Source organism: Nicotiana tabacum, chromosome 18 (assembly GCF_000715075.1).
Source record: "Nicotiana tabacum cultivar K326 chromosome 18, ASM71507v2, whole genome shotgun sequence".
Taxonomy (NCBI): domain Eukaryota; kingdom Viridiplantae; phylum Streptophyta; class Magnoliopsida; order Solanales; family Solanaceae; genus Nicotiana; species Nicotiana tabacum.
Window position 1 is genome coordinate 40,454,335 of NC_134097.1, and position 10,454 is coordinate 40,464,788.

General features: G+C 33.4%; 1 protein-coding gene across 1 annotated transcript; it reads right to left on the minus strand.

The window, feature by feature from the left end:
* Positions 1–402: 402 nt before the first annotated feature.
* On the minus strand, positions 403–903 carry LOC142172484 (zinc finger BED domain-containing protein RICESLEEPER 4-like). Its single transcript, XM_075236114.1, has one exon. It carries the CDS (start codon positions 901–903, stop codon positions 403–405), a length of 501 nt encoding a protein of 166 aa, XP_075092215.1.
* Between the last annotated feature and the right edge of the window lie 9,551 nt (positions 904–10,454).

A 10,454-nucleotide genomic window follows, 5' to 3' on the forward strand; every position in this document is an offset into this window, starting at 1 on the left:
CAACAAGATTCATAATATGAGCCATACACCTCACGTGAAGGTGCTTACCATTCATAGAATTGGTCCCCCATTTAGTTAACTTCTTAGAAAGCTCCTTCACCGTCACATCATTTGAACTAGCATTATCAACTGTGACAGTGAAAATCTTTTGTAACCCCCACTCTTTCAAACAATTAACAATACTATTTGCCATATCTTCCCCCCTATGACTAGAAATTGGACAAAAGTTGACAATTCTTTTATGCATTTTCCATTCACTATCAATCCAATGAACAGTTATACACATATAATTTATTCGTTGTAAGGAAGTCCAAGTATCAGTGGTAAGACAAACTCTCTGATCTTTAAAAAGCTTCAACAAATTACGTTTTTCATCATTGAAAAGATCAAAACAGTCCCGAGTCACAGTTCTACGTGAAGGAATTCGAAAAAAGGTTGTGCAACTTTCATAAAATTCATAAAACCTCCCTTTTCAACAAAGCTGAAAGGAAGTTCATCAACGATCACCATACGACACAAAGCCTTCCTACATTGTTCTTGATCAAATTTCCAAGGAACAACGGCTACATCACCCTTATTACCCCCCGGAATAGGGTTAAAGCCTAGTTTTGATTGACTTTTTGCAACATCTAAAGGCATTTTTAAACACTTGGCCATATGTGTAAGGAGTGATTTCGTACCATTATCTTTTGAATCGGCAAAATATTCTCTTTTGCAATGTTTACAAACACCCTTTTGATTTCCTTCCGGATCAATAATTTGGTCGAAATATTCCCATGCAACAGACCTCTTTTTTCTTTGTTTTTTTGCTTTCGATTGAACTGATTGAGATTGTGATGTGGCATTTGAATTAGAAGCTCCACTTTCACCAATCACCTTATCAATCATGATATTTTCAGCCATGTTTTTGTGTCACTGTAAATTTGATTTAAAAGAAATCAAACAGTGAGACAACAAAATCTTAAAATGAAACACATATAACTACATATTTAGCTTAAAATCTTAAAATGAAACACATATTTTTTTAATAAATGCTCAATACTTCCTGCCACAACATAGACAGTAAACAAGTGAGTCAGTATTACTGTTGCTAAGAGGGCTTAAGGCATTCTCAAAGGCATCAGTACTTTGCACAAATGCTGGAAAATCTAAGACAATTTGCACAATATGTGATAGTGCACCTGAGACAATTGAACATTTGTTCTTTGAATGCCAATTCTCTAGAGCTTGTTTGCAGGTTCTTATAAACTGGTTAAACATTGGAATACAGATTACAGAACACTACATTACTCAGTCTAAGGCTCTAAGCAGCAAGCAACTATCAAGCAGAAAGGAAAAAGGAAATCAGTGCAACACCAAATTTTCAGGATGTTACCCACTAAATTTGCATGATGTTATAGTATAAATCAGTATAGTATGAAAAAGGAAACCAAACAATCAGTGTAGTATAAATTCAAGAAACCAAACATTTTAGGGAAACTAAGACCAATCAGTCTTAGTTTGGTCCCGCTTCTGCGTCCTTTCGATTTCCCATTTAGTTAACTTCTTTTGTAACCCCCACTCTTTCGAGCTTCATAAAAAAGGAAAATATGCAAAAATTGATTTCTAAGATACCAAACTAAGACGAATTCAGAAATGGGATATGAAACACTAACCTTAGTGCACCGCTCTGCCGGAAAAAGATATAGAAAATTGAGTTTTGACGGGCTCAGTCGTGTGGGCGTGACTGCCGACTGCGTGAGTCATGAGTCGAATTAGGTCGAACTGGTGAGGGCTTGACTGCTTCAGCCGTGTGGCCGCCTGGCCGGTGGCGGACTGGCAGAGAACTGGTGAGGTTTGACTTGGACTGTGGACTAAGGGCTTGACTGACTGACGGAGAGGGCTTGAGCTTAACTGAGGAGTGACTGAGTGAGGACTTCAACTCTTCAAGTTCAACTGTTCAAGCACAAAAAAGGAAAGGAGTTAGGTTAGTGAGGCACTGAGGTATGAGGTTGTGAGAGTGAGAGGCGGACAACAGAGAAAGGTATGAAAATGAAATAATGAAAATGAAACCCTAGTATTACTAGACTAAAGGGTATACTAGTAAATTAGTAAACCCTTATTGGGTTATCGGTTTACCCAATAAGAGATTTGATAAACCGAGCCCGAACCGATAACCCAATAAGAAATTTTTTTTTACCCGTTACCGAACCATTAGCCCAATAACCCAATACCGATAACCCAATAAGTAATTAACGGTTCGGGTTATCGGTTTTACCCAATATATGCCCACCCCTTTCTTTTTAAGGCTAAAAGAAACATGGTAGGTAACATATTAGACTTACCACCAAGTGATCAAGGGTGGCTCTTCGATAAAGCAACTGCTTTAGGCTCCATATTTATGAAGGCTTTCTTTTTTGTTATATCTAATATGTTATGTATAAGTTTAAAAAAAAGATTCTGTGACGTAAAAAATTTGATTTCTTTCTTTAACAAGTATAGAGAAAAATGATTTACAACTGCTATGATTTCTGCCACGAAAATTGCAGTTGAAATAAATATCGAACCCGACTTTTGTAAGAAACGTATGATATATAGGAAGTAACAATTTGATGAGAATGTTGATAATAAAATCTCAAAATCTTTTGAAAAGTCCTTTGTAGTTGATTACTTTATACATAGTAGACAAGGCTCTTTTCTCACTTCAAAATAGATTTGAACAATTCGAAGCATATGAAAATATTATTGGTTTTCTATTTAGCGATAAAAATTAAGATCATTAGATGATAGAAATTTGAAAAAATATTGCCTTAATCTTGAATGTTCCTTAAAACATAATAATCAATTCGATATTGATGGTTTAGATTTATTTTCGAAAATAAAAATATTAAGAAAATAACACAATTAGAAGACAACAGATTAATTGATACACTCAGCCAAATAAAAAGATTTGATTCTTTTTTCAATGCCTATATTACTTATGGAACTCTTGTTACCCTCGTTTCATCAGAAAGAAATTTTCAAAATTAAAATTGATAAAATCGTACCTAAGATCATCAGTGTCTCTAGAAAGGTTAAATGGATTAGCTATATTGTCAATTAAAATTAGCTATATTGTCCAATTAAAGGACAATCGAAACGAGATTATTTACATTAAATTCAGAGTCGCCACTTGGTATAATTTATGGTGTCCCAAGTCACCGGTTAGAATCCCGAATCGAGGAAAATATTGACTCTGTATTACAGTTCGCAAGCCAGAAATCCAGGTAAGGAATTCTGTTGACCCGGGAGAAGGCGTTAGGCACTCCCGAATTCCGTGGTTCTAGCACGGACGCTTAACAATTTATACTTGGCTTAAATTATTTAAATACGTGTTTATAAACTACATGCATTTTACCTTTACCGCTTTTAATTACGTGATTTGCTCGTACTTAAAGAATTATCGAGTTACGCATACGTATACTCGTGTTGTTTGGCGTGTCAAGAGTCATGTCACGCGTACATGTACACAATTCACAACACTTAGTTTATTTAAGAAAAAAAACTTAGTCAAAGTCGCGCGGACGCGTACCTTAATTTATTTTGAAAATCATAATTATGTCACGCGAACATGTACACAATCACGATGATTGATTTATTAAGATCATACCTAAAAGCATACTATCGATTTAGTTTTGATGTAAATATGTGAAAGCAAGATTTTCATGGATCAACAGTGAGCCTTCCTCATTCTCGCATTATAGGATTAAAATTTCAAAAAATTAAATACTTGCATTCTTAAGAATTATGTTAACAGAAAATAAAAATATTACCACACAAAGCAACAAATTTTGCTAACATAGAAAACTGAGCAAAACAAAAAAATAAAACTTTATAGTCTTTTGTTATTAAAACAAAACTTCAAACAAGCTACCTAAAGCACTTTATGAATTATATATCTTAAGCACATAATCTTTCTCTAGCACATAATCTTTCTTCTCCCCTTTTTTAAAAAATAAAATATTCATACCAAATTAACACTTAGAAATTTCCAACTTTCATGGCTAGGCAGTTAAAAATTATAAACGTTTACTCAGAGAAGAAAAATTTTTCTTTATGTAAAAGAAACTTACTACAATCTTATAAAGAAAGTTTATTATAGTTTATGGTCTATTCACAAGAATGATTAGAAAAAGTTAACCTATTTGTGACTTAAGGATACTATAACACTATTTTTGTCCATAATTAATAACTCTTTATTACTATTTTAAAAGTTTGGCCGTAATTGCGCGAACACATACTCCGGTTTATTTTTAGAAATCTTAATTGTATTACGCTGACGTATACACAATCACAATTGTATTTTTAAACGGCCCTAAAGGTTTTTCTACGAATATTAATCATTTTTATATCTAGGTTATGAAAATAATGCGGGGGCCACGCAATTTGTCACTTTTTATTATCTCTATAGTCCATCTCCACTATTTGAAAGAAATTAGTTGTCTACACGTTAAGGGATTGGGCTTTTACTTATGGTATACTGCTTGTTCAAGTAAAAAGGAGCAGCCCACGTTGGATTGCTGAAAGGCCCAAATAAATAAAGCCCCATTAACTAACATTGATGCGGACCTGATATACGAGTCGCTGGGCTCCAAGTGAGCCCAATATCAAAATCTTAGAGATATCATGGACCATTCCCTATTTCGAACTTGGCCTAGTGATAAAAGGCCCACAATACTGAAACTCAGATTCGACTTTCAAGGCTTGGGCCAACAACGAGCCCAACTGCAAATTGATAACTCTTGAAGCTCAAATATACTAACTCTAATATTAACTTTAACTTCTACTAAATAATTTGAGAAACTTACGAAATGAACACAATTAATGTCTATTATATAGATGGCTAAACTAAAATCTATACCCTAACACCAATTAACACCAGAATATTGATGATAAAGCTTTCAACATCTTAATTTAAGATAAAGAATTCAAAGACTTCCTATTAAACTGACCAAAACTCCATATGAGCTAACAACATACACGAAATAGGATAGTAAATACTAATATATCCTCAACTCGAAACAGTAAAGCGTCAATCCAAACCAGCAGAGTGATATTATGACTTAAACATAATAGAAATGAATACATGCTCCTCTCAACAGTAATGAATACAAAGGTTGCCTTACACATTGATCAACAAATGAACTAGCTATTCAGCCTTGAAAATACATATAACTTTCAGATCTTAACCAACATTTATCATGACCTTTCATACACATTTAGCAACCAACATAATGAATTACAAATTATTACTAACACATCATTCCTTATTCAAAATAGAACCGTAGGAGACATAGGAAAATTAAATTGAATCAGATGACTTTTAAAAATGCAGAAACATCAAGCATACGATTAAATTATTACAAACATCAACTTGAGTACACCAAACTTCATGTCCATCCCCTTTTCACACATTAGAAGGTGAGATGAATACCTGGAAATGAGAGTAAAGAGGGGTAAGGTGCAGCTGTAGCATCAACAGGACTCAGCAGTAAAAATAAACTAAAGGAAACCAGTTTTTTAGCCAAATTCAGCCCAGTAGAAGGATCAACTGATACTTAGTAATCAAAAATAGTCAGAACTTGAACCAAACACTTAAAAACCAGCACATTCAAATCATTTTAACCTATGATTATTCAGGAATTGTTTCACAAATGAAAAGCCTCAAAATCTAGGAAATTTTAATGGAACAATAAAAATCTATTTTTTTCCAGTATTTCAGAATCTCTCCTCTCTCTCTCTCTCTCTCTTTTGTATCCTTTCCCCCCCTGTTTTTCAGTCTTAAGATCTCTTAAATATGCAACTGAAAATGCCCCTTGGATTCACAAAATGACCTTTCAACATTTTAAAATGATTCCACTTACTCAATTAATGCACTTCTAACCCTACCACTATTAGAATCTTCTTAAGTTAGGTGAATACCCCTTTTTATTAAACAATGCTCAAGCTATACTCTGAAATCCTACTTATTTGATCAGAACTACTGAAAATTCTGATTATTTGCAAACTTGCACAAACAATTCTATAAAACAAAATCATCAAGCAGCCAAAACCAAACAACATCAATTTCTGATTATATAAAGGTTTAACATTGAAAAGAAATCAGAAAATACCCCATACATGAGTGATTAGAATTGAAACAAGCAAGAAATAACCAACGAATGAACTCATTTGTGATTCGACCTTTAAAACAATCAACACCAAATTAACTGGACTTGTTACTAAACAAATTCAAACAAATTTAATAAAAAGATTTAATTAAACTGACTGAGTTAGTGGACCAACAACCAGATAATTAAAACAAATACTAAAAAAAAGAAATAATAATCAAGAAAACTTACCGGCTCAACTGGACAACTTGGTATCAAATTTTCTTCTTTTTGATTTCATCGCCAAATGATGTTAGTCACTTGTTCTTTGTTAAAACAAGTGATTAATATCATTTCGTGATGAAACCGATTCTAAAATTATCATCAATTCTCCAGTTAGGTTTGACTTTAGAACTCGGACCCTTGGATTTAAGATTCAAGCAGATCGAACCCCATTCGAAGGAAACTGGTTATGGATTAGGGAAGAGGGAGTTGTGGTGGTTCTACGGTGTGAATTTGGGGCCGATTGGGTGAGCTAGGGTTCGGGGATTTTGGGACCGGACATCTTCGATTGAAGATTCGAGAAGTACTAGGGTGATTCGTGGGAAACTAACTACAGATTGGGGACGAGGGGACGTAGAGGGTCTTGGGGTGTTATTTTTAGGTGGGTAGGAGCCGGAGCCGCCACCGGAAGGTGGTGGGGAATGGTGGCGGCTGGCCTCTAGGGTTTGGGGTGAGGGAGACGATAGACAAGATGGGGGGGGGGGGGTTCTGAGTGGGCGGGGTTCGTTTGGATATATATATATATATACTGGGGTGGAATTGGATCCAGGCCGTTTGATCAAATGAGATCAACGGCTTGGATCAATCACTTAATAGGAACGACGTCGTTTAGAGACCGAATCGGTCTCAGATGAAACGGGTCAGATTCAGGTGAGGCGGGTAAGGGGCAAAATCTTAGCCGTTGGATGAAATCAAATCAACGACTCAGATGAATGGGTGGTAACACGATGTCGTTTGAATTGTAAAGGGGGCGGACCGGGTTGGGACGGGTCTGAGCTGGTTTTTGGCTGGGTTTGGCTGGGTTTTGGGCTGGACTGGGGTAAAACGACTTGGGCCTGGAATTTTTAATTAAATGTGGCCCCAAATGGATTTCTTATTCTCTTTTATTTAATTCTTCTCCTTTTCTTTTCTTCCTTTTTCTTTCAAAAATTGAAATCAAAATCCTAATTAAATTATACAAGACCTAAATTAGCTTAAAAATATTAATTAACTTTAAATAATACCTATCACAAAAAATTAAACACTAAATTAAAAGAAAATCACACAATTTGACCAAAATACAAAAATATGTTATTTTTTGTGAATTTTCATTTTTGTAAAACACCTAATTATTAATTAATTCCAAAAATGTAAAAATCAAATCTTAAATGCAAATGCTATATTTTTTTATGTATTTTTAATGCATTAATAAAATTAAACATGCACATAAACATATACAAACAAACAGGAAAATCGCACAATAATTCCTAAAAATAACACATAATTAAAGAAAAGACCTAATTTTGGGAATTCTTTTGGAGTAATTCGTATGAGGGAAAAATCACGTGCTCACACATGGCTCTATTAGAAAATTCAACAGTTACTTCTTTTAGAAAAGTTGCTACAGTAACGATTACAATGAATTTAATGTTAATTAAATCCCATGTTGTTACTTTTAAAACCTTTCATATTCAAGTTACTACAGTAACGATTATAATGAATTTAATGTTAATTAAATCCCAAGAATTGCTATTACTTCTTAAACCTTTCATATTCCTTAGCTTGGAGGAGGAATTTTAATGTCTCTAGCAATCACCTGACTTATATATATGGCACCAACAGAGATATGCAACAATCCATGAAAGATGTGAAGTGAATCAAATCATAATATATATATATATATATATATATATATATATATATATATATATATATATATATATAGTCGAAAACACAGTTGCCACCTATGGCTTTTCTGGCCATATTTGATTTCAACGGATCCTCCCCAAATGAAGAAACAAGAGAATTTTGTTTGTCCTGGAAGAAAGAAAAAAGTTATCGAAAAGGGAGGTAACTAAAAGAAGAAAATTTCTTTGGGCATTTTCTCTTATGATATTCTTTCGGTACGTCCTTTCCTCTGCATCTAGATTTCTACATGGTCTTTGCTGTAATTATGTTGTTGCCAAAAAATCTGGACTAACCAACAAATTTTTACTTTTTAGACGGTTTGCTCTCTCCTTTCTGGTGCTGTCTGTGACAAATTTACAAGAAGAGTTATGAGAGTACTTAAATGATAAATTAATTATTAAAAGAAGGAGATAGAATTGTGGGATTTTGCAGAATATTTTGTAGCATAAAGAAGATTTTACTGGTTTTAGATAGAAATTAGGATGTGGAAATAAAGAGAAATATAAAAAGGGAAAGAAGAAGAGAAATAACAAAAAATGTATTTAAAATGGCTGAATATGGCAACTATGCAGAAGTTATGGGGGAGGTGACAGGTGATCTGGAGGAGAAAGAAGGAAATCAAAATGCACTTAAGGCAACAACAATAAAAAACTCAGTGTAATCTCACAAGTGGAGTATGTGAAGATGATATGTACGCAGACCTTACTCCTACCTTCAAGAAAGCAGAAAGACTATTTCTCGTAGACCCTCAACAAAAAAAACTCTCATTTGATTCTATTATTCATGGCACAAGTGACCCATATTTGTGTTGTGCATTCCATCAATTTATTATTTGTTTCCTATGTTTGTGTTTTTAATTTTATTTTTATTTTTTTATTTTAACTCATTAACAAATTTTTTGAAAAGATCAAAGTTGTGAAGGACGGTTAAGACGCCCGCATCCGTACTCTGCATCCTAAAACTCGCAACTGTTGTAGTCGGTTGACAACAACTGTGTGCAATCAAATGCAAATTTCTTAAGATACTACTAACAAAGGTTTCCCTTCTCTGTTTTTGAATATTATTTTTTAAACGCAGTGAACAGTAATCTCTTTATCTAAGCTTTGGTGATGTTGGATTTCTTCTTTGGTTGTCTCAAAGAAATTCACTAAGGGAAAATGATATCATTGAATATTTTGTAATAGAAAAATAACTAATATGTGGTTGTAACTCTATTATTTTGTATTGTTTGTGACTATGAGATAATTTACAAAATTCACGGGATTTGCGCGTTAGCCAAGTGAAATAAGGCTTGACGCAAATAAAATTTGACTCACTCTAATACGATCTAAAGGGTCGATTAAGTGTAAATATAATATCTCTATTACACTAAATTATTTATTTTCGACAGTAATAATTTTTTTTGGACAAGTTTTATAGGAGTATGTTAATGCCATGTAAAGGAACTCATGCATGGCCTCACAACAAAAATATTTGCTACATAATGTCTTTTACATTGCAACAACGAGTAAGTTGCTTCATCGGACATGAAAAGTTCACTTTAACTACTGTGTGCAATTATCACTAATAAATAGTATCTAAAATAACTTATATTATTTATAAACAACGTTTAACAGGATTCAAAGTCTTAGGTTACTTTTGTTTTCCCTCTCTACAACATGATGAGCATGGACTTCTCTTCCCAATTGAGAAAATTATACCTTGATAATCATGTCATTATTAAATTACTGTGTGATGATTTTTATTTGGATTTAATTTTCTATTGCACTATCTTTTTTATCTCAACTAAATTTGTTTTAAAAAAAATACTTTGTAATGTATTGATGTCTGACCGAACAAAGCGTGGGTAATTTAACTAGTATAAAACTAAAATTAGTTAAGCAAGTGGGATCTTAGTTGCCGCGCGTCTGAATTACTCTGGATACGTGATGCCTAAAGCACAGAAAACCCATTCTCAGTTTGGTTTAATGAACAAAGTTTCTGTGCAAACATATTATTTTGCTTCTATTTACTTTAAAAGTTTTCCACTGATATTGAAACGTTATTCCAATTTAATTTCAAGTAATTCAATATACAAATGTATCGAGTTTGTACTTGCAAATTACATGTATCCGCAATCTATTGTGGGGTTTAAAACTAGTCCATTATTTACCGGGCTATTATCACTTTTGACCTATGCCATAAATTATTTATATTCGATAATCGAAATAGTATATAAAATAATTTTTGTATATAACATAAAGAATATACATATATAAAAAATATATTTTTTTGGCTATTATTTTAAGAGCGATTATATAACCCGTATTTTACTGGGCTCAATCCCCGACCATGATTGTTACTTAAGCCCAGACCAAAGCAATTAAAATGGACAAGCTCAGCCCAAGATGCAATCAC

What these genes read in the sequence shown, in the direction of transcription:
- LOC142172484 (XM_075236114.1), bottom strand. Translation starts at nt 903, where the DNA reads ATGGCTGAAAATATCATGATTGATAAGGTGATTGGTGAAAGTGGAGCT.